Raw genomic sequence first — 26,353 nt, 5'->3', positions numbered from 1 at the left:
AGAGAAAGTAAGCAGAAAAAAAGATGAGAGAGAGGAGGGAGAAAATGGAGAAGTAATTTAGATTCATCAGGGCTTAAGTCAATGGCAGATAAAAAATAAAAAGAAGAAAGGACATTTCTATATAAATCAGTGGAAAATAGAATTTATTATAGAGATATGTCTGTGTGTTTTAGGAATAGAATATCCTATCTAATAATAAACAAACATGGTAATTGACCATACCTTCGCTATGCCTCCCATTGGCTAATCAGCACTATATGCAAATTAACTGGCAACAAAGATGGTGGCTAATTTGCATATTGCAGGCAGGGTGGAACAGAGCCATCCTGCCTGCCTTGCCACCATCCTGGCCTGCTATCTGCAACCTGGGGCAGAGGGCATCCGTGTGCGACCCGACCCAGGGCAGCCGGGCGGGGCAGCAGCAATCGGCTGGCCTGCCCAGGCGTCCTGTGTGCGACCCGCCCAGTGTGTCCCATGTGTGACCCGACCTGGGGCGGTGCCCCAACCCCTGGATCGGCCCTGCCATGTGCACGACCTGGGGCAGCGCCCCAACCCCTGTATCGGCCCTGCCATATGCGCCACCCAGGGAGGAGGGGCAGGCACCAAGGGATTGGGCCTGCCATCTGCCACCTGGGGAGCGGGCCTAAGCCAGCAGGTGGTTATCTCCCGAGGGGTCCCAGACTGTGAGAGGGCACAAGTGGGGCTGAAGGACACCTTCCCCACCTCCCCTCCCCTGCCAGTGCACAAATTTTTGTGCACCGGGCCTCTAGTATATGTATACATGCACACTCATATATAGGTATGTGATATATTTGTTCTCCTGTTTTTTCTTTTAGCTACTTTTTAGAGATTTTTTTGTGCTGTTAATATTGGAAAATTGAACATGTAATAAATTTTCAATGACTATCAGAAATTTCAAAAGAATGCATTGCTTGTTTGCTCTATTTGACTAATAGATAAAGAAGAAATTTTTATAAATTATAATATTTTATACTATACTTTTTCCTAAGGAACTATCATAATATTAATAATAATACTATAATGTAAACATTGTAATCATTAAGTTGAACATAATATCTCAATCAGTGATGGATCCTCTGGACTAAAAATTGCCTCATGTTTAACTTGAAATGAAATTGCATTTTCAGAATAGAATATTCATTTGAGGAAGAAGTACATGCATGTGATGAGATGATGAGCATGGGGATGGTCCAATACCCCCATTCCCATACTTGGCAGTTGGTGTTGGCCACAGTCTTATAGGTCAGCTTAGGTCAAACATTATCTGCAAAGTTCTGGAGGAAGGAAGGACTAAGGTGAAGAGGCTGGTCAGGATTCAGATGCTCTAAGGCAGTGGTTCTCAACCTTCCTAATGCCGCGACCCTTTAATACAGTTCCTCATGTTGTGGTGACCCCCAACCATAAAATTATTTTTGTTGCTACTTCATTACTGTAATTTTGCTACTGTTATGAATGGTAATGTAAATATCTGATATGCAGGATGTATTTTCATTGTTACAAATTGAACATAATTAAAGCATAGTGATTAATCACAAAAACAATATGTAATTATATATGTGTTTTCCGATGGTCTTAGGCGACCCCTGTGAAAGTGTCATTCGACCCCCAAAGGGGTCGCAACCCACAGGTTGAGAACCGCTGCTCTAAGGTGATGAGGCTGGTACTAAGATGACCATAGTAGATGGAAAAGGAGGTTTGTAGTGAGCAATTTTACAAAGAATAATTGAAAACTCTTGGTGTCTTTTTGATTGAAAGAAAGTGTAAAGTCAAGTTAATTTTATTTTTGAACTTTCAGCTCAGGTAATCAGGAGAAGGCTAACGACTGATAAAAATGAAAAGTCTAAGGGAATATAACTGATGCGAGCTCATCAATCATACTCTGACTAAACAGGAGAGACCTAATTCTCCCGTCCAAACTAAAAATTACGATATTGATTTATACTATTTTAGACCATTACTTTGGGGAAGACTTGGATTATTTTCAGACTTCTTAATGAAATAACTTTAGGTGCTCTTATATTTGAGTGATAGAAAATTGAGCAAAGGGAGTCCAGATTTAGCCAATGTCTTAATAAACAGCTTGGTATTCAACTGCAGCTCAAGGGCACCTGAATCACTCAAGGTTTTCATAATGCAACATGATTTTTATAATTATACAAATTTTTGTAAAAGCCAATGGAAAGAAATGTTAGTATAGCACCACTAAAAATTCTAAGATACATTTCAGAGAACTGTCTGAGTTGTATGTATGTGATAGGGGCTGGAAATGTGCTTAATTTTTACAATCCTCAGATGGTAAATTTGGGGTCCAAGTGAACCCCAGCAGTCTAGCTCTGTCTAAAGCTCTAGCATCTACACTTCTATCCAGTTCACCAAGAGGGGGGTTACATTTCTAAAAAGGAATTCTTTCTGAGAGGCAGAAGAGTTTGAGGAGCTTTGGTCTTTCTTAACATATGGTTCAACACTGGAGACCTGACCCTGATCACTTGTATTCTCAAGTGGCATACTCATTATTCAGAGACCCACTGATACTTCCTGAGTCACTGTAATATTAGGGAAATGAGTACCAGGGGGTCCAAAGAGATGCAACAAATAGAGATGAAAGGATTTTGAAAAATTTTTAAAATATTAATTCCCCTATACTTAAAACGGGCCAAGGTTACTTGCTAGAGGAGAATAAAAGTAAGTGATGATTCTTTCAGATAGTTGCCTGCATCTAAGGACCTGGAATTTCCAGCTGTGACATTATACACAATGCTTTTGTAGTAGTGCCTTCATACCCATTTAGATTAGCTCAATTTTAACATTATCTAAAATGTAGGTGTAATTTCTAAGCTAAAATGTCTTTTTGGACCTAGTACATGTTGTTATGTATTAAGGAAAAAGTAGATATTTGGGCACTTATGAGTATCTGGCATTATTTGGCTATTTGTAAACATGCAGTAGAAACTATATCAGACTTTTCGGCAGGAATTCTTCAGCTGATCATTTGGGGAAGTGAGGTGAACTCCTTATTAACCCCAAAGTTAAATGCTGTCTAGTGGAAATAAGTGCAGTGTGCAGAGTAAACAGTGAGGCTACAATGGTATTTGATTTTGCAAATAATCACTTTGGAGCAGCAGTAATATTTTAAATATATTTTAAAAATAATATGTTAGGTATTTTTTACCCATTTATCACCCCGGACCTAAAATTCCGAATTGTATTTGCATGGGATAACTCATATTTCTAGAGCACTGCATACTTGAAGAAATCTATATTATTATCTGTTATCTAGTCAATATTCCCAAGTTCCCCCCCCCCCTTTCCACATCAAGCCCAGTTGATATTTTTATCTAATATTTTAGAAAGAAGGAAATTGATGCCCGAGAAGGTAGGATTCTGTCAATAATTGTTGTTACATAATATAGGCTCAACATCATTAAATCTTTCTGCTGAATTCTTTTCAAAATAAATATCCAACCTACTTTTTGGTTGTATGTTTTGGTTTTGCTTTTAAGCTCATTCTGTTTACCATAAAATTCTTATATAAGCTTCTTTAAACTACTTGCTGGGTATATCATTTTGTATCCTTTAAGTCTCAGTTTTTCTATATCATTACTCATTGCACGTGGCTTTTATAAAAAAAAGTGTGTCGCAGCATTTTGTTGATTAAGAGCAGACGGATGGTTAGAACTCAAAGACTCCAACCTTGGCGAAAAGAGATGAGCCTTGTGACTTAGAAATGAGGACACACTTACGTTTAATAACAGAATATGGTAACTCCTGCCCTTTCTCCAGACAAGCAGAAAGTGTCCTCTTCCATTCACTCCATGGCGTTCTCCAGGATTTGTCAAGAGGGGCTCCTGTGTGCTTTCACTCCAATCTATGGGAGGGCAGCACTTGGCTTTTCACATTTGCTTCCCCCCAGTCCTGCCCTGGCTCCCTTGGCCCTTCTGTACTGCTGGTGCCTGGCACATCCATTCTGGTGTCCTTGCCAAGGCCACCAGCAGAGAATGCCCCCAATGCTGCCAATTAAAGGTCTTTCCAGCTGTATGTAGAAGGGGTGAGGCTCACCAAATTCAGGAAGCACAATAGATCTTGACTTGAGGCTCCATTTGCACGGCTTATACAGGTTTATTGTGTCCACACTATATTTATTTAGCTGTAACTTTAAGGCTTTCCTGTGATACTTGCGTTTGTATTTTTTTAAATGAAATGGAGAAAATCTTCCTTTTCTTATCAAATGTTTTACTGTTTTTATTTTTATGTGACATTGTTTATTGGCACACAGTGACAGAGTGGGATGAAAGGGGCTGATGTGAAGATAAGCCACCCCCACACCACACACGTGTACACACACACACCACTTGTGCTGTCACGCCACGTTCAGGTTTTGGCCGCTGCATGCTATCCCGCTGCAGCCTTGTGCACGCTCGCTAGCCCTGTCCCCAAGCAATGGAGTTATTTGCTCCCAAACTCTCACATGGCATCATGAAAAGTCATTTCTGCTCTCACTCTTCTGGGCATAAAAGTTCAGACCCCACTCCTTACTACCGCTGTGTATTAGCTCTCACCTCTTCTGTGGTCAACATCTTCTCCCTGATTTCAAATCAACACAGTTGTGCATATCAATAAACATGAATGAATAATGGGAAAGGAGTGAATGGGAAGTAGTAGAAAGAGGAGGGCTTCAGAAGTGTTTTATAACTAAGTGTTAGCACCACCATTGTGCAAAGTGCTCTACTAACCCAGCTCTAGTGAAAAGGGTGGTTCAAAGGGCGGGGGGGGGGGTGTTCATTTTGGGTTTCATGTGATTTAGGATGGACTAACTTGGGTGAGTGAATGACAGTGTTCTGAGAGAATTGGGGGAGTGAAGTTTGCTAATTATCCATCAAGAACTTCCCTGGTTTATCTTGGATAGGAAAAAAAAATTGTTCTATGATAGCTAATTCAAATATGCAAACACCAAACACCAGTTTTGAACAATCTGTTTTTCTTTAAATCTTATTTATTTCTTGTCATTCCAATGAGTTCTTCCCTCCTTCCATTAAGCTGTTTTTTATTCTATAAAGTAAATTCATATTTCCCCCACAAAACAATATTATTGCCTTGTGACTATCAAAAAAATAAATAAAATAAAAACAAACAAACATAGTAAAAACCTACTTAATGTGAACATAAGCAAAATCCAGCGTCTGTGCACTCATTTGTAAGAGTTGTTCTCCCAATTTATTTAATAATATAAATACAAGCATCATGAGGCACCTTCATATTTTACTGCTAAATAAATAAAATAAGGAAGCAAGAAAGCCATGAAAATATTAACTAACATTTTAAAGGACTTGAAAATTTCCTTCCTGAAATTCTTGTAAAGTTTGATTTCCTAAAATTCATATATGAGTAAATTAGATGTTACACTATGAAAAAAGAAGGCAAGGTGTGTGAACTCGATCTCTGTGCTGCCATTAAGACTGAAAGGCAAACTCCATGTGAAGCTATAATTGCCAAGCCAATATTTCGAGGTAACAGTAGACCTTTAAAAAAGGTTTAAAATGTTCTGCTATGATTTTATACTGGAGTGATGTTGCTTCTAGACAAGATAGAAATAAATCAGATTCTTAAGATTTGATGGAGCAAACTATTTTAATACTGTGCTGTCAAGATTCTTTTGCAAATAATTTTAAAACAGCATCTTAAATTCAGTTAACTGATTTCAAGATTTCAAAAACTATAAACACAGTGCTTTTCTATGTTGAGTAGGAAGCAAGGGATTAACAGTGGGGTGGGTTGCAGAAAAGCGAAGAAGGATGGAAATGGGAAAGTGGCCATTGACATGGACAGTTATCGATGCCATGTCTGGTTTAATACAGATATGCCCACAGACATCACAGGGCTTTCAAAAGTCAGTAAAGATGAGAAGTGGAGACATTATGGAGCTAATGACATAATTCGAGATGTATGAGGTTGTGAAAGATTGAGAAGAATATTGATTAACTTTCTCTAAGACAGCTGTCAGGTAGTTGAGTTATGCAAAGCAAACATATCAAAGGATCAAAGTTGATTTCTATAATCAGAAGGTTTTGTAAATATAATTACATGGACAAGTCAGGCAATTACTTTTCCTCATAATTGCTGTTCTGGGAATGTCACTGTGTCCTGTGGTAATGAAATACTTGAACTGTATACAAACAACATCCTCATTATAGCTAAAAAACAAAATTTAGAAATATTTTGGGATTTGAGATATACAGATAGCTACTAAGTTATTTAGGTTATAAGTTAAAACAAGTTGCATATTTCTAAAGTTGTTGAACTCCCATTTTATTCATTTGTAAAATGAAGATGCTTCTGATTTGATTCAGTCATATTCTCATCAGATAAACAATGATTCACTGAAAATCCATCTATAGCATGGCTGGTATTGTGGAAATTCCTTTGGGATATGAAATAAAGGCATTGTACAAGCCTGAGTTAAATTGTAACTTAGAGTTTTGTTGGGAGAAGGCATTTATCTCTGATGCCAAGATGGGTTATGTTAGAGCAGAAATTCTGAAATATTGGAGTTTCAAAAGCCTTATGCTCTTTTAAAAAATACTGAAGACCTCAAAGTGCTTTCGTTTATGTAGCTATATCATTCAATATTTATCATATTATACACTTAGGATAAAATTTTAATTAGCTATTTATTAATATATAGAAAAATTACATTAATAAACCAATGATGTGTTAACATAAAAACATTTTAAACATTTTGCTAATATTGAAATATTAATTAATAAATATTAAAATAAAAACTAGATAATTACATTGTTTCACATTTTTGTAAATCTACTTAATATCTTGCTTATTAGAAGGCAACTAGATTCTCACATCTGCTTCAGCATTAAATCTGTTGCAATGTGTCTTCATGGGTAAAATATATGAGGAAACTTTAGCCTCACAGAGATATATAATTAGAAAAAAAATATTTTTGTAGTCTTTTCAGATGGATACTACTTCAAACCTCAAAAAGCAATAGTTTCTTAAAGGTTAGTTGCAATGAAGAATGTGAAACTCTATCAATGAATTTTTATATTCTGTTACATTAAAATCTATCAATGTATTTTGTTCTTTGAATGCCTCTTTAACCCCCGTGTGGTTAACATCATGCCTTACTAGTTGACAGTTATTGGATCACAGTTATACATATCTTTCAAATGTTGACACATTTTATTATTTAAGGCAAAAAATAATATTTGTTCAGATCAACAGTCACACTTAAAAATTCTTAAGGTTTGAGAAACTGTCAAATATACATTGATTGCTTGAAGCTTGAATTTTATCATTTGCAGCCAACATTGTCAATTGTTCCCCTTAAAATCAACAAATTTACTATGTTCAGCCTGAAGCAAAGATGTGCACTCAAAATTTTAAATTAAGAAAAGTAATTTTTAGTGCTTCATCAAGGATACTTTTTTTAATGATTTGAGAGAGAAAGAGATAGATAGATGATAGATAGATAGATAGATAGATAGATAGATAGATAGATAGATATTGATTTGTTATTCCACTTATTTATGCATTCATTGGTTGCTTCCTGTATGTGCACTCACCAGGGATTGAACCTGCAACCTTGGATGAAGGTCTAACAAACTGAATTACCCGGCCAGGCCTCATTAAGGAGACTTTCAAGTAAAATAGTTCTTTGCCCACAAATACATAGGGATAAGTTATACAGGCAATGCTAACCATGAAGATTGGTGCTGTTGTCTCATGTTAGGGCATCAGCAGTTTCATTCACCATTGACATTGCTCCATCAACACAGATGTTCTCCTACAAGTCATAAGATTCCAGTTATCCAATGTTTTGAATACTTCATCACTCCATTTTGCTGCCAAGCAGCCACATGAAAGCAGCCTTCGATGATTACCCCATGCTGAAACTGGACAAATTCAAGCAAAATAAGCCAGCTCAACCATGTCTGCACATTTGTCTATTTGTTACACAAACAAGATATTAACTCTGTCTTCTTGCTTCACCTAAAATTGAAAATCAGAGTGCTACTGTATGGTTAGAAAGCAGCTGTGTCCTAGGATTTTTTTCCCACTGACTTTTTTCCAGTAGCCATTCAGCAGTGGCAGCTGTTTGATTAGTTTCCTGAGAATCTGTGTGGGCTTCTCCAGTCAATGCAACACAGTAACCTATTTTGTAAGCTATTCCAGCAACTTTGTCATTTTTAGTTTCAGAGTGGTGACAAACAAGTTTAAGCTTTTATTCTTTTTGTTTTGAAATACTACTTTTTCAAAAAACTTCCTCCATACAAAAAATAATATAGAATAACTATCCTATATAATGAAACTCTAATATGTAAATTGAGCAAACGGCAGAACGACTGGTTGCTATAATGTGCACTGACCACCAGGGAGCAGATGGTCAACACAGGAGCTGCCCCTGGTGGTCAGGGCACTCCCGCAGGGAGAGCGTCGCTCAGCCAGAAGCTGGGCTCATGGCTGACGAGTGGAGCAGTGGTGGCAGGAGCCTCTCCCACTTCCGGGGCAGCACTAAGGACCCCTCAGGGGATGTCCAACTGCCAGCTTAGGCCTGCTCCCCTAAGCTGGCAGTCAGACATCTCCTGAGGGGTCCCGGACTGTGAGAGGGTGCAGGCGGGGCTGAGGAATGCCCCCACCCCCAGTGCATGAATGTTGTGCACCAGGCCTCTAGTTTTCTTTAATATGAAACATGTTATTATATATTTATACAATTATTATATTAACATTTATTATTTAATTATAAAACAAATGAAAAATTATGTGGTTTCTTTAATGTGAAAAGATGCATTGCAGACTTTTGAAGGGAAAAGTAGATTATTTTCTTTCTTGACTCAATGCTACCATGTCACATCTAAAAATGCTGAAAAGAAATTTGCAAAACAGAGTTCTTTGACTCAAGGATGTGAAGAATCTACACCAAAGCAAATGCCAAAATTCTAAATAAGAAACTAAAGTATAAGACAATCTTTTCTTCTCCAGGCTTTCTGGATATTAAAATTTAACTTATTGTGTGTGATGCAACACAACATTTTTGAATCAACTGATTGCAAGAACTAGCTCCATTGTAGCCTCAATTTGAGATCAATCATTTAAGAAAAAGAACCAAATTTTTCAAACATAAATATGATGAGCTCTTTGAAATTCAACAAATATTTGTTATAGCTTCAAACTGGCAGTGAACAACACTGCCAACGCATCTTCATGGATGAGTTATCATATCAGTTGGAGAAGTACGCACAGTAGCTGAGATATTCCGCTTTTCAAGAGCTAATTATGTCTACATTTGAAATACTCAATACTTTTCAAGCAATTCTTTGTTTCCAAATAATGTTGCAATCAAACTGTCACAATAAAATTACTAGAAAATATTTTTTCTGCCGGAATCACAATAAGGCAAATTACTGACATTTATAAAGCTGAAGGACTGATAGCTTTTGTCATTTGTTTGTTCCTCATGCAGAGCTTTCCCATTTCGTTTGGAGTAGATTTCTCCTTTCCATAGGTAGGAGGCCTCTTTGAAATGCTCTGTGTGATCCTTCTCACCACCTTTAGACATGGACAGTGCAATGGTGGTGGAGAAAGTGTCTGTCAGTCCAGTGGGAGAATATGGTCAACAATACAAGTAGCAAAATAACAGTCAACTATAGTAACAAAAGAAACAATACCACTGTAAACAGGGTCGCCCCAGGAAGACCTTTCTAAGAATATCATATTTGATTTAAGAACTGAAAAATGAGAAAGATCCAGCTCTGCAAGGACCTGAGAGAAAACCATTGCAGATGGGAAAGGGTTTAAGTTCAAAGTCCTGAGAATAAGAACAGCCTGGGGTCCTGGGAAGCTGCAGAAAAGAGAAAGGGTCAATGTTCTTGAGAGGAGAGAGCAGAGGTGAGCAGTGGGGGTTATTTGGGGTCAGGTGGTCAGGGGCAAGAACACAGGGCTTTATAGTCCATGAAAAAGAGTTCTGGTTTTATTCCAACAGCAATGGAAAGCCAGAGTGTATCATGGTTAGATTTAAATTTATATTTTAAAAAATGTATTCCAGTTGCATAGTGGAAAGTAGATTCGGGGGTGGGGGGGGGGTCTAGAATGGGAGATAACTTAGTCAACTTCATTGCACTTCTGCATAACAATTTGTCATTATCCTTGAACAACCTGAGCAATTAGTCCGTCTTAGTATTCTTAAATTCAGTGTCCATTGTTTTTAAAAATCATTGTATTGTTTATATTTGTTTGTTTTCACAGATTTTATGGGCCATTAGTTATGGTGATGATGATATGACTGGTGGCTAATTCAAATGGAATTGCAGAGACAATTTTTCCTAACTTTTTTTAAAACTATCAGTGCATTATACAAAGACAAAAATAAATTTTCAATTGCAAGAACTGGCATTTCTCTCAACATTGCCTGGCATGAGTTATAAAAATGACAAATGTTAGCCTTCAACTAGAAAATAGTATACCAGCCACATTTCCACATGATCATAGGAACAGCCGTGCAAGGCTGAAATATACTAATCCAAAAGGAGGTAGTGACTAATAATGACTATTAAGCATTATTCAAAATAGTGAAAAGGTTATAATGAATAATAAAAAATCTAAATAACTGAGGTGAGCAAACTGGATGTCAAAACAAGAGAAAATGTGGATGGTCTCTTCAATATCAACAAAACTGCCTTGTGGTGACAACACATCTGAGTAACTGTACACAAAGCATGGCTCTGCTCTTATATACAGTAGGTATTAAATATACATCATTTGAAAGAATAACCAAATGCCTATTGAGTTAGATGAAGGGAAAAGCTTGCTAGGGGTGTCCTAATCCTGGGTAACTATGTTGCTGTCATGTCTACTTTCATGGAAATTGCACTCAGGTACTTCTTTCTTTTTTTTCCAGGAAGGTAAAAGAATAAAGGAATTTGTATCTTGATGCAAAATGTATGACCACTTCTAATAATGTCCCATAGTAAACTGAGTCTAAATAGCAGGTGATATGACTAAATTGTAGCATGGCTGACCCACGCCTTCCATTTCAACAGATCAGTGAATGCTATGGTTTAACAGGCGTACAAACAACAACCTATGACGAGTACTGTGGGTCTGCAGTTGTGGGTTTAACCCATCCACAGAGACACACGGATGTACATACACACACAGTCTTAACATCCAGAACTAACTCCCTCCAGAAAGAGCACTCCCCTTTCATATTTCAATCCTAGACTATTGCTGAGCAGTACCTTGAAAAATACTGTGTGGGGCAAAAGTAGGTTTACAGTTGTTTATATAGAAATAATGCAATCATGAATAAATAACAATACAAGCATAAGCTCTGTATTTCGAATACTCACAACTAAACCAACTTTTGCCCCACCCTGTATATTTAACTTTACAAGATTTTAAATTTATAACAAATATCCTAGTAGTAAAATAAAATTAAATTTCAGAGTCATCTTTTAAATTGGACATGATGTGTCTCCAAGATAAATTATAGGCTTTGAAGCCTTTGCCCATAAATAAAAGAAAATCCAATTCGAAGGAACTGAGAGTAGAAGGACTCATATTGTTTTTAAAGCAAAGACCCTCAGGGGGTGACTGCAGGTTACTACCAAGCCCAGTGAACAGATAAGGACTCACTTCTCCAGCTCTCCATTCTGCTCATCATGAGCTCACTGTCAATATACCTGCCTTGTCATTATTATTATTATTGAGGAAAACTTTCTCAGCAGCCCTCCCGTGGGCTGACCTTTATATCATAATACCTTTAAATTATATCATGGACTAATTGGGAGATTCCCCTGGTCAGTGTAACTTTCATCATCATAAGCCTATCTCAAAATCAATTCCCAGGCATAGAAGGGAGACCATCATTTTGGGTTTTTATCATCTACGGACTTTTCGGAGACTCATGAGAAAGTAAGCTTCTCTGGCATTTATGTGAAGACTATGAGCAGATACCTGGACCTGCTGTAGGTTGAGAGGAAGCTGAGGAGAATGGGTGATGAGTAGATACAACATGGAATGAAAACTCAGTGAAAAGAATAGAGGAAAAAGAGATTGTGCAGTCCACCACGTGTGCAGAGCCTTGGGTTTTACATCTTAACTCTGTGCTTCCAATATTTCAGTTGAAATATTGTGTTTCAACAATTTACAGAATCTTTCAAATCAGACAAAATAGTTGTATCTAGAATAAATGGCAGTTTACCCAGACTTTGAATTATTTAAGCATATATTTTACCAATATATCAATTGTCCAATTATGGAGTTAGAGATAATGAGTAAGATTCATATCTGATGATCTGAGGACAGAATGGCATTGGAAGGCGTTTTTGTGTGTGTGTGTTTTTTTTAAACAACAACAACACACAACTTATTTTATATTGATAAAAACTCTATAGTAATAACAATACGTTACATAAATTAACATTTCAGTCAATATTATCATGCAGTTCTGATTTAAGCATTAAATTACCCCTAATGTGGATTTTTAGGCAGATTTCTGAATCATTTAATGGTATGTTACACAACACCATGTAACGGTATGTTACTCAACATTTATTATTCTGTAATAAAGGCAGAATAACATTAATTGTCTTTTTCTCAATTTTTAAGATCCTGACTTTAAGGACCTTGGAGTTTTGAAACCATTACCAGGTTGGTAAAATAGATATTTAATAATGTTCAGAGGACTTTGTTTTCTGCTATGAAATATACTTTTGGTTTATTATTCAAGCTCCATTTTTGTGTTTGTTTGGCATTTTGTTATTTAGTGTGTGAGTTTGAAATGGGCGGTCCAGAAGGAATTGTGGAATCTATACAGATTATGAAGGAAGGCAAAGCTTCTGCTAGCGAGGCCGTTGATTGCAAGTGGTACATCCGAGCTCCTCCACGATCCAAGGTCAGTCTCAAGGTCAAACCCAGACTGCACAGTTGACTTGGGGAGTGTCTACAGCCTGAACAACCTTCCAGCAAATGAGATGTGCTCAGTGCATTTCAGAACACCACAATTATTTGGGTTTTGAAATGCAACTTGTCTTCCCCTGTTCAGTGTAACTTTCACATCATAAGAAATATGCAGATGGTGCCAAAGATCATTTTATAATCTGAACAATAGACACTACCATAGCTCCACTCCTGTGAAAAATGGATTGAAATGTTATCCCTAAGCAATGGTTCTAAGTATAATTAAACTTATGCTTTTTAACCTAAAATCACATTGAGGAAAGAAATAATCCAGGGTTTACAAATCCACAGATCTCTGGCAGATAAAATAGACCTGTAAAAAGGTCCATGGCAAACAGGACCTAGGAGAGTGTTAGTGATACCTGGAAATGTGAGGGGCAGGAGAATGATGTGATCAGATCGATATTAGGGAAAACAGTTTCCCCTGTGACAGAGGGGTTAACAGTAAGTAGTAATCCCCATCATGGAGACCAGCTTATGATGGTAGACAGATGAAGGGAACTGTACCTGTAGATACCACAGAATTTGGTGGCTGGATATTAAGACAAGGGGAAGAAGAGTCATCTTTGAGGGAGTCCATATTGCAGGATATATTTTTGTCTTTCTTCACTTGGTTTCTCCTGCTAGGACTCTGGGATCTGCATATAATTTGGAAGTGTGACACCCTTTCCCCACTTTCAGTATGGAGATTTAGAGACCATGGTCCACCTCCCAGCTTTGTCACTTGCAGGTCACTTTGCATCTAAACAAATCTTTGAAAAAATTAATTGCATAGCAAAGAAAGGCAGTGGTTCCTCCTTAAAAAAATATAAAAGGCTATTGGTGCCATAAAACTCAACTCACTTCATCTATTTACAAAAGAGCTGGGTTGCTCTTTTATGTTCTTTGACATAATCTGTGGTTTCATGTGCACGTGCTACATTTTTCTTAAACTCTATGAATGAAAGATTTTTTTAAAGTATTTTTTTCCAGCTGGACACATATGAGTACCACCTTATTGTCACAGCCAGCATCTTTGTCACTGTCACTGTTACAGAGAGGGTTTTAATGGAAGTATAAACACACACCTTTTCCCAGCTGGTAAATAGGCTGTCTTTTGTACAATCTCAGAACAATACCCAATGAACCTGTCTGTTACAGAATTTGACATTCTACTACCCAAATGGGAAGCCACCTGCAGAGCAGGACAAAGATGGCTCAATTGTGACAGACTTTCTCTGTTAAATTAAAGGTTACAGTATAGGAAATGGCTTTGAATAACTGGATACAAGCAAGAACTGGTGGTGACTGCCTATGTGGGTTTTCTATTTTTATGGAGTTCCGAGCAGCTTATGAGAAAAGACGATCAAAGTAAAAATTAAACTCGAACTGGCTCTGGGTGAATATTTGAATGATAACTGGTGATTGAAACATCTTGCTTTTTTGGGTTCTATTAAAATGTATGTGAAGTATATAAATTAAGAATACAATAGATGATATCTGCTTTGTTTGAGAATAGTAACACAGATGGTCACCTTTAATGAGAATGTGATTAATTCAGTTTCTTAGAATTTGGAATACCAGTCAGGGAGAACTTTGGGAATCTATTACTCATTAGCTCATTTGACAGGTGGATAAGCTGAGTCAGGGGGATGAAGTTTTATAAGGGTTAACAATGGGATGAGAGAAAATGCCTTTGTAAGCAAGTCTTTGGTATTCATATAGCTTCTAGGGCAAGGATGGTGGAAGGGGGTCATGCTGTCTTGTTCTGGGTCTGGTACAGAAACAAATGTTGGTTGAAATCAAGTCATGTTAACTACTTGAATGTTAATTTCATGAAATTTGGCTTACTTATTAGTGCCAAGCAAAATGTCTGTCATCCAGTTAAAACTCATGGAAAAAATAAACTGATATCTATCTAGAGAAATGGATGTGGTAGCAATCTTCCAAATTTTGAAGGCTGTCATCTGACAGGAATCATAGGATTAGGCTAGTCTGCTGGGGTTTCGTACTGCAATGTATTTGAATGTTTGAAACTGGAGAAATATAGCTTCTGATTCAACATAGATACGGTTTTTGCTTTTGTTTGAATAATGGAGCTTCCCAAAGATCAAATGAGATTCTATAGGAGGAATCCAAGTAGAGTTTGGCAGGAATTTTGTATAATAATTTAAAATATCAAGTAAATTTTGGGCGCAGATAATATTAAACTCCTTTCAAGGCCAAAACTTGATGAGTCTGTAATGGATGACTGCCCAAATATTTGGCTAGTTAGTAACAGTGCTGAAAGAGATTTTCATCTCCTAATTCCCAGTACAGTCCACAAAAGCACACTATGCGGGGACATGGTCAAATTTGTAAGTCAGGAAAAGAAATTGGTCAAAGGCATATAAAAATGTGTAAATGGAGATAATTTAATGACTTTAGGTATTGGGAGAATAAAACTCTAGCTTTTAGTAATTACCCAACATTTAAAACTTCAAATTAATTTTGAGTACATTGCTCCTTATTTCAAAAATATTTTGAATAAAATTAGGATAAAGTAATCAGAAACCTTGACAAATATAATAAGTCAATTTCATAGTGATGTTGTGTTAATTATATAATGAGCTTAATTGCTGTAGGCAGAATCTTAAAGATGACCCCTGAGATTTCCAGCCTAGTCCCTAGGACAGTGAGTGAGATAAAATATCACACACTTGATTATGTTAAATTCCTGGCAAAAGGGATTTTGCTGATGCAATTAAGGTTCCCAATCGGTTCACTCTGAGTTAATTAAAAGAGAGTTTATCCAGGTGAGCCTAATGTAATCACGGGAGCTTTTTAAACATCAGAGTTTTCTCTTGCTGTGGACAAAGGGCAAGTCAGAGTGAAGAGCTAAGACTGACTTCTAGGAGCTAAAACAGACCCCTGGCAAATGGTTAAGAAAACGAGCTATAAAGACTTGGGGTTTCTGCCTCATATACTAGTATATGCTCTTAACAGAGACCGCAGTTCAGCTTCCTAGTATTTCTAACCTACAGAGATGATAAATGGGCATTGTGTCAAGCTGCTCAATTTGCGGTAATTTGTTACAGAGCAAGGAGAAAACTAATCCAATAGACAAAGAATAGTAACTCTAATGGATCACAATGATACCTTTTAGAGTTCTAAAGATTGAGTTTGCCCTCATTATCTCAAAAAAGGGAAATGAGAATTCGGTAAACAAAGTGAAAAATTTAACTGGCTAGGTAACTACCAACGAAAATGTCACAGTTCAATTCTGTTTTTCAATGATATCTCAGTTTTGCACTACTGGAATTTGGAGGGCTACTCAGATGGACTTTTTAAATGTTTGATATTTATTTATTGTGATCTGAAAATAATGTTTATAATGTTATATTGAGATTTGTTGTAGGGTGTGTGTTTTACCAACATTCCAGAAAAGAGGTTGACATTCTGGCTTTCTTCTGGATGCTGCTGCCTCCCAAACTCATGGGGTGTCCTGCTGGACATAGCCCAGCATATCCAGTCACAATCAAACAGCAACTGCACAAGTCCTGGCTATATATACACTATATATATATATTTGAATAATGGAGCTTCCCAAAGATCAAGTGAGATTCTATAGGAGGAATCCAAATATATATATATATATATATATATATATATATATATATATATATATATATGAGAGTTTATTTATTTATTTATTTTTTAGAGAGAGATAGAAAGGAAGGAAGGGAGAGGGAGAGGGAGAGAGAAGGTTCAATGTGAAAAGCATAGACCTGCTCTCTCCTGCACGTGCCCTGACTGGAAATTGAACCGGCAATATTTCAGTGTCAGGGACTGCATACACAAGTTTTTGAATGTGGCTTTATCAAAGTGCAAAGTTTTGAAACCATGGACAGTGTTTCTCAGACTGTGTGTATTTAATTTGTATTTTATTGGAGAAAAGTGTTCTGGCATGTCTTAAATAACTGCCCCAAACAATGCGTGTTTTCTATACATCACTGTGATGTGAAGGGAGGCACCAGGTTGAAAGGTCAGGATTAAATGTTTGTAAATATATTACTTAGCAAATTGTTGGCTAGATTTACCTGCTGTAAGTATACAAAAGGGACCCTGCTCTCCTTATTAATGTGATGGGAAGACAGATATTGCTAGAAATTGCTTACGCGTTCCGAAGCTTCCCAAGTCGTGTTTAATAAATCATTTTGTCAGCTGGAACTTCATGATTGATTTGAAAGAAGAATGCATCCAAATGATTTGCCGAGAGATTATAATTGGGCTATTTTACTGGAGTTATAAATGTTTCTGTTGGTCATTTTCTCTTTTTTTCAGCAGAGAGACTGGGGGCTTTCTGTCATTTACTCCCTTGAGTAAAAACACTGTCATATGGCACCCTTTCCCTCAGTGATGCTATGGCACTAGCTTTAATTGCTGGAATATTGTTTAAATTGTAATGCAGGGAGGGCTTTTACTTGAGGCCTGGTAGAGTGAGTGTGGGAAACCTGGGTCACTTTTCTGGCTAATGATATTTGTAGTAACAGCCCTGCACCCAGCAAAGCTACATACCCACTGGCTTGTTTTATTTCTTTTCTTGATTGATAAGGAAAAAGTTAAAAAATAATTGAATACTTCAGAAGTGAAGAATAAAATTGTTCACTTCCTCTGTAAATTAATATTCTGTCTAACAAGAATGACCCTTAACTATAGAAGGCACATAGACATACGTCATTGCAGTTCGCAAATCAATCACCTTCTAGGGAAAATACAGCTTCTCTCCAGAACTGTCACATGAGCAAACGTGGGCGGGATATACACACTGCCTCTCTAACGGTAGCAATATTCTTCTTTCAAATCACTGTATCTCTGGGGAAAACTGAAGACAGCCATTGACTTCAGAGGGACACATTTATTTTCACTGAACCTCGCTTATATCTTAGTGGTCAATTTAGGAAAAGGGAGATGGTTTTGCCCCTTTAGGAAAAGGGAGATGGTTTTGCTTATTTACTAATTTTGTTGTAGCTTGTTTACTTTAAGATTTTAACTTGCTTTATAAAATATAAGCCTGTGAGAATTTTAAAAATACATATGTGAGGCTGTGTAGTGTGATACTGAGGGGCATATTGTCAGGACAAGCTGAATTCATTACCACTCTTAGGGGCCTGTGTCACTTTGAGAATGTTACTTAGGTTTTTCTAAACCTTATTTGTTTCATTTTAAGAGAGTTATGGCAAGTGTTCCTTATAATTCTGCAACACACTGTGTCTTTTAGTTTTATGTTATAGTTTAGAGTTTTATAAATATGTTATTTTGAGAATTATAATGTTAAAATAATGGAAATGTCCTTTGTTCTATATCATTATTATGTGTAGCACTTAAAACACTAGCATTTAAATAATATGTGATGGATGTTGAACAAATGAAGTCATAAAGAAAACAGAATTTCCAATCAGCCATTGAACTAGATCTTGAAAATTCAGAAAGAAGTTGGTAGACAGAGAATGGAAAATGCTTACTTCTTGTAGAAGTTCTGTTATGTACATAAAAATAACTATGTGATGTTCAAAGATAAGAAGGAAGATTTGCCAGTTTATGGATTTTAATTTTTTTCATTATAACCATTTGGAAGCCAGGGAAAGATTTTAGTATGAGTATTAGATTTGCTTTTTTAGAAGCATAACTTTTACTGGGGCAGGCATTGGAGGTGAACTGGAAAAACACCCAGGACAGTTGGGAAACTTGAAATATCACAGAAGTATCAGTGGAGGTTAAAAAACACTTTTCTGAGGGTTAAGTTAATAAGCATTAGTGCCCTTCTCAATGAGAATATCAAGGACAGAAGAGAAATTTATTTTATCTGAAATAATAAAAAAAAAATTTTAAATATGTTTTTACTGATTTCAGAGAGGAAGGCAGAGGGAAAAAGAGATAGAAACATCAGTGATCAAAGAAAATCATCTATCGGCTGCCTCCTGAACACCCCCTACTGGCAATTGAGCCTGCAACACAGGCATGTGCCCTGACCAGGAATCGAATGATGACCTCCTGGTTCATCGGTCGATGCTCAACCACTGAGCTACACCAGCTGGGCTAATAAAATTTATTAATGTGGGGGCGGGGAAAGGAGATCTGGAGAAAATTGTCTTATAAGATTCATAGATTGTGAAAAAATAAGAAAAAAAAGAATATTGAGTGATGAAAGAGTTGAATTTTTAATTGAATGCATTGTCTTTAGTTTATAAGTGATACATTAATAAGAGGGCATTTAAGAGGAAATAGCCTGTAGGCATTCATGTTTTTAAAAATGTAAAACACTTCAGAAACATCTGTATGGAAGATGCCTTTTTGATTCCAGAACCCGCCCAGATAGCCTTCTTAGGGTGCCTGAGTTTTCACTTCTCACAGTTTGGCTTTCATCTTTCTGCCGTGATTTAATGGACACACATTTTCATCCCTGGCCCTCATCCTCGTGTTCCCCATCCCATACTCAGTGCCTTGAGTAGTGTCCAAGACAAAGTAAGAGGCCAGGGGGTAGATGTTGCTGAATTAGTGGATAAATGGACAAATGACTTATTTTAAAATTTTTAAAATCTATCATTGGTTGAATTAATTGCTTGTAGTTTTTAATGCACATTGGAACAGAGTCAAATCTTAACTGTTGATCATAAAAGTATGTGTGAAGCCGTGTGATTGTGTGGGAGGATTATAGACCAAGGAGTTAGCAGCGGTTCTCAACCTGTGGGTCACGACCCCTTTGGCGGTCGAACGACCCTTTCACAGGGTCGCCTAAGACCATCCTGCATATTAGATATTTACATTACGATTCATCACAGTAGCAACATTACAGTTATGAAGTTGCAACGAAAATAATTTTATGATTGGGTCACAACATGAGGAACTGTATTTAAAGGGCCAGAAGGTTGAGAACCACTGAGTTAGAGGGACCTCATGTCTAATTTCCAATTTATATCATCTGGGGTTTTTTTTCATTTGAATGTGTCAATAAAACTTTATAGAGTTGTTGGGAGTCTTTGAAAATAACCTATAAAGTAGATTGCACAATAGCTTATACTCATTAAATGTTAATTAATTTGTATTTATGTGGCCTTAACTAAATGACTATTCTCTATAATATGTTGAAAATAATCGTAGGTTAGCTATATATATAATCTAGCTCAAAAGTGAAGCAATGTAGTTATGTGAAATAATTTCAACATAGTGAAGACAGACACTACCTTTTAATAACCTTCTCTTTTCCTTTGGTATTAATACAAATTATCTATATCCATAGATTTTTGCAAGAAAGTGGGAGCCATGGAACTTTAACAGGAATGCATCATATTTGTACAGTTATAAGGAGAAATAGGACCATTTGGGGTAAAAATCCTCAGCCTGGGAAAATGGGACATTTACATAAAGAAAGGATAATAACATTTGAAAAAATATGAAACACAATTTGAACTTATACATCCTTCGTTCTTGCTATCCACGGGGGAAAATAATACCATTGATTGCAATCAAGACTGTCTTGTGAGTCTGAGGAAGAGAAAGGGAGTTCTGGTACTCTACTTCTTTCATATTTTGATTCGGGGAAATTATTGTGTCCTTTTTGTGTTACAGATCTACTTGCGATTCTTGGACTATGAGATGCAGAACTCAAATGAATGCAAGAGGAATTTTGTGGCCGTGTATGACGGCAGCAGTTCTGTGGAGGATCTGAAAGCCAAGTTCTGCAGCACTGTGGCCAATGACGTCATGCTGCGCACAGGCCTGGGGGTGATCCGCATGTGGGCGGATGAGGGCAGTCGGAACAGCAGATTTCAGATGCTCTTCACATCCTTTCAAGAACGTAAGCTTCTGGGCTGGCTGTCCTTCCCCTGTGTGCAGTGATGCAAGTCTCATAGCTCTTAGTGGTGTTTTCTCGGTGCAGTCTGAGCTCAGCAGGGTGTGGTTGGGCAAATGATAGAATCACGGAAAGTCCTTTTCCTTCTTTGGAATCCAGTGACAGGAGAGAGTTTTACCCATGACATTCTGTCTACTTATGTATCAAAACCTTGCTAAAGACGATTCTCACTATTTGGCTAGGAAATGAGTTCTCTGTATTTGGTTGAGCTTCTACAAAGCTTACAGAACTGATACAGCAGTGTCTGATGAAGTTTGAGTATAAATCTTAAAAAACATATGTAGAAATATTTGGTAGGTTCTCTTCAGTAAGCTTTTCTTGAAGTCCCATTTATTTCATATAGGTCTGCACCTACAGAGTTTCTATTAAAGTAGGCAAAGAGAGAGAAATGCTTGGGAAGGGAGTAAATATAAAAAGTTTCAGAAAATATATAAAATGGCACAATGTGTGATACCCAGACTTAGGTACAAAGCATAGCAATTTCAGAAAATTGTGTTCTAACAAATAATGAGTCATAATAATAGATATATATTTGGGATATTCTTTAGAAACCTTGAATAATTCATGCTTAATAAATGAATGCAAATAGAAAATAATCCTGAGAAATTGGCTACCTTTAACAAATTGGCACCTTGGAATTTGAAGCTATACATTTTCAAATATATCTGAAATGTCAAGGATTTCTCAATGATAGGCACAGTAGCCAATCTTTTTCAATTCATAAATGCTAAATCTATCAGACAGTTATTTTGTATAGTGAATAAATAGTTCAGGTCTTAAATTCCTCTCTAATTATCCAATTGGAGAATTCTAGGACCCCAGAAGTATTGAATGTCACTCAGTCTTTCTAAATCTTGATACCATCATAGAGTGTGTTAAATAACTTACCCAGCATTTTTGCAGATTTAAAAAGCAGGCTGCTATCTATGTCTTCATTTCAGTAGTTGATCAAAATGTTAGAAATAGTCTGTCTTTATTTCAGCAAGGTATTTTTTGGGGAAAAAGAATACCCAAAATTCTTGTCATGTTTTTTTTGAAGAAATTCAGGCAATATTGGTCCCTTCCAACTCAGATTGATGAAGATCTATGAGTATTTAAATTTTTTTCTTATGTAAGAAATGATGAATGATATCATACTCTGCATATATTATTAGAAATATTCCTACTTGAGTAAAAGGTAAAAGTTTCCATGCATATATAATTAAATTATTTCCAGAAGTCATTCAAGTGGGTGGACTTTTCAATGACTAATCCAGAAGACACAGAGTCCTCTTTCTCCATAGGAAGAAAGCACTCTACATTTTATGTTCCTACACAGTAACAGATGATTACTCTCATTTGAATGATGAGTATTACAATGGCATTCTTTGTGATTATCTCATAAATTTACAATAATCTTCAATTGAAACTAATTTAGTCATTGCCTTTGTAGTTTTGCTTTAATATCTATCTAATGGAGATGGGCACATTTAGAGGTACTGCAAAAGAGATCATAACATTTTTAAGTATTAAGTGTGACTTGTATTCTTTAAGAAAGATAACTTATTTAACATTTAAATATATTCTGAAATGAACTGTAAAACTGATTAAACATTGTAACCACACAACCTTTGTTTAATCATGAGAAATATCAAAAGATCACAGTGTCAGTCACTAAGAGGTCATTTTGAGAGGTTAATGGTATGCCTAACAGAAGGCCTCCTGGAGAATTAAAGGTAATGACCTTCAGCAATCTCAGTAGGAGCCAAGGAGAGAAAAGGGATGATCACAAACAGATTTATGGGTGTGACTTTAGTGTAAGAGAGCAAAACCTAGTGAATTTTAAGAAGGTCCACAGGGTTCTTGAGAAAATTATTTCAGCATAAACACTGTCAACTTGGACTGAAAGGGACAGCAAGTACAAAATACAGAAAGGTTGTCAGAAAACCAAAATCCTAATGGTGTGAAGCAAGTGATAAAACTACTCAGCTGAAAACGTATGTTGCCTTTCATGAGAAAGAAAGGATGACTCAGACAACAGAAGCAAGAGCTTGGAAAGAGAAGTCCACAGCTACAGAGGATTAAGTCCTAGAACCAGAAACATAATCAAGAAAAATCAGACATTTCCCCCTGCTGGATTTTAAAATTGTTATGGACCAGTGGCTTCTGTTCACTTTCTATTCTCTTTCTGGTGAACCAGAATCTTTATACATGCTATCTTATGGCTGTCCCACCATTGTGTGTTGGGAGTCTTGGGGCAAGTAGCTTGTCTCTTTGGTTTCATGAGTACATACATAGAGGGGAACTATACCTTTGGGACTGAAGGTCAGGCTTCTTCAAGGTCTGCTCTCAGGAGCCTCATTTGTACCATTTTAGATGACTGAGATGGTGAAAGTTTTGACTTTGAGCTGGTGAAATTAAGATGATATTTTGGACTTTGAATTGGTGTTGTAATGGAGTGATAATCTTGTGAGCCTTGGGAAAGAGTGAATGTATTTTGTACCTGAGAGGGAAGTGAAGCATTGGGGCCAGCGGGTGTCCTATGATAAGCAGAACTTTGTGATGACACCAATATTTTCACTCTGGGTATACAAGCCTTATATATATCTCTCCCCTTGAGTGCAAGAAAAATCTGAATATCATGGGGTGTTACTCCATGAGCATGTTACATTATGTGGCCAGAAGGTTATTACATAAGTAGGTAAGACCCTTAATCACTTGACTTTGAATTAATTATAAAGGAAACTTTCCTGATTGGTCTAATTATATACAAAATATATTAGTAAGAATTTTTATGCCTCTTTAAAAGGTCTAAATGTCAGGATGGAAGAAGTCAGAACTCTAAGCTGTAGCAAATACTCCTAGCCTTAAGGGATTCACACTGCCGTGTTATAGATAGAACCATTTGGCAGAGAATGGTGGGGGACCTCCAGGAGCTGAGAATGTCCCCCAGTTGGCAGCCAGTAAGAAAGCAGGAACCTCAGTCCTACAACCCCAAGGGACTGAATTCTTTCAATAACCTGAATGAGGTTGGAAGGTAAGAACCCAATCCACGATTCTCATGCTCCAGATAAGAACCCAATCCACAATTCTTTACCTCTAACGCATCCTTAATTTTAACATTCTGAGACCCTGAGGAGAGAACTCACTCAAACCAGACTTCTGACCTACATAACTGAGATAATAAATGGGTGTGTTGGTTTTTTTTTAATATATTTTATTGATTTTTTTTACAGAGAGGAAGGGAGAGGGATAGAGAGTTAGAAACATTGATGAGAGAGAAACATTGATCAGCTGCCTCCTGCACGCCCCCTACTGGGGATGTGCCAGCAACCATGGCACATGGGATTCTTCAGTCCACAGGCCGATGCTCTATCCAGTGAGCCAAACTGGTTAGGGCAAATGGGTGTTGTTTTAAGCCAGTAAGTTTGTAATGTCAATCTATGTTACTTAGTATATTACTTAAATATATTAAATACTATATTATTATTTTTAATGTATTTTTATTCCTAAATTTGATAGTTTAGGAGATATAGAAAGATATAACTGTAGGCAGTATAAGAAAAATATTCACCCCAACATCATCTTAACCTTAAAGTTGGGTATCTACTATAGTTTTATTAACCTAATAATCAGTAAGTTTTCATTTTTGCACTATTCATATTCCTCAATCCATTCATTTGTTCCTTCAGTAAGCACACAAGCACCCAGGCACTGATGGCAACCAGATGGATAAGATGTTTGTTCCCTTTAAGGTGCTAGCACACTTATTCAAATTAAATTCAAGGGTGTGACTTACTTTAGAAAATGTTCAACTATATCTGGTACTCTGCTCCACACTCCCACCACACACTTCCTCATTTACTTTAGTAAGTTATCTACTCTAAAGCATATTCTAAAAAGCCTAATTCTCTCCTTGTAGAGATTTTTCTCCATCATTTTTTTTTAAGTTGGATCTCTACTCTTCTGTGAGGTAATAGATTATTATTTCACAGCTCAGTGTTATTATCTTTTCTTGTCTTGACCATTGTTAAACCTGCCATCTGCCTCTTATGCACATAATTTGCATTCTACACTGGATAGAGCAAATTCCTAATTTTTGGTATACAAATAAAATTCTCATATCACCTCAATTAACTAATTTGATGGATCCTAAATGGAAAAAAGGTGTAGAAATTATAATTCAATAATTAATGTAAAAGTACACAGAGTTCAGTAACACTGTGAATATACATCAAAAATATTAATTATATTCAACTTGCAACCATAATATTTAATTGTCCCACTAGAAAAAGCAAGACCAAATATGCTTACATATTTGGGGTGAATTCTAAGATCAAAAGTCATTATGCTCACTATGTACTTGACCAAGGAAAGAAAATATTACCCATAGAGGAAGCAATGTTACCAATTATAACATAGACTAAAATGTAAATTGATGTTTTATTGGTATAGATCTCCAGCCTCAACATTATGAGTTTGTGTATTTTAAAAGTACTAAGACCACTGTATTAATACAAAAATATTTACTTATATATGTCATACAGCCATATAAGTAACAGATGGTATAGATTTCAGTATCAACAATATACAAAATATGCTGGAAAAATTGTGGGATGTGCCATATTTTGGTACATCTTTCTAAAATAGATACAGAATAGTGTGGATAAAGGAACATATCACTATGCACAAACCTACAAAATTTAAAATATGCATTTGTATATAAACATAGATCAAATAAAAAGGCAAACACTGAACTGGAGACCAAATGGCAGCATAAAGGAGAGACAATGAGTAAATATTGTTATGATTTAAAGAATAAAGTTTATATAAGACAATAGGGAAAAGTTCTATAGGCATACCAATAGAAAATGGGGCAAATGAAGTGAAAAAAATTATAGAGAAGCATAAATGGCTCTTGGTAAAGGAAACAAACAACTTTGCATATTGGTAAATAAGGATATGTAAACCAAACAGGAATGAGACATCATTTTCTTCCATAAAAATGTTTCAAAAATAGCAATAATGAAATACCTGCTTTTGAAGATGATGTGATGAAATAAAGAAATATGTAGGCTAGTAGGAAAGTAAAAGTTTTCAAAAGGGCAATTTAGCCCTATATATCAAAATTCTAAACTAGGTACAAAATTATAGATACAGATAGAGACATAGATGTAGACGTAGACGTAGGCATAGACATAGACATCAGTGTAGACATAGATATAGATGGCCCCATCTGTTGATCTAAAAAATAACCTAAGAATATACACTAGTGGTGAGTGTTTAAAATCATTTAAAAGTGGAAATTGTTTGAATGGCTTGATTAAATCGTTCTTGAAACATGTTTATACAGATTAACTATTAAGATAATGGGGTAGATTGATACTTTATGACCTTGAACTGTTTTTTTTTTTTATTGAATTCCTTAGAAATTGCAGAATTGTCATTGAACTTTTGAGATCAACATTGTCTTAAGCAGAGCAGGGATCTGCCAGGGATCCTGTGGACATGAAT

General features: G+C 36.4%; 1 protein-coding gene across 2 annotated transcripts in view; it reads left to right on the top strand.

The window, feature by feature from the left end:
• Window positions 1–26,353, top strand: part of NETO1 (neuropilin and tolloid like 1) — an 83,511-nt gene that overhangs the window by 44,163 nt on the left and 12,995 nt on the right. For both annotated transcript variants that reach the window (XM_081097457.1, XM_081097458.1), the window contains exons 5-7: window positions 12,640–12,681; window positions 12,798–12,925; window positions 20,578–20,806. In XM_081097457.1, the coding sequence (XP_080953583.1) occupies window positions 12,640–12,681; window positions 12,798–12,925; window positions 20,578–20,806 (399 nt within the window). The remainder of the gene's footprint in view (window positions 1–12,639; window positions 12,682–12,797; window positions 12,926–20,577; window positions 20,807–26,353) is intronic.

This window comes from Myotis nattereri, assembly GCF_964212035.1.
Source record: "Myotis nattereri genome assembly, chromosome: 8".
Classification (NCBI taxonomy): Eukaryota; Metazoa; Chordata; class Mammalia; order Chiroptera; family Vespertilionidae; genus Myotis; species Myotis nattereri.
The sequence above is the reverse complement of the archived record's forward strand: the minus strand, read 5'-3'. Positions and strand labels throughout refer to the sequence as shown.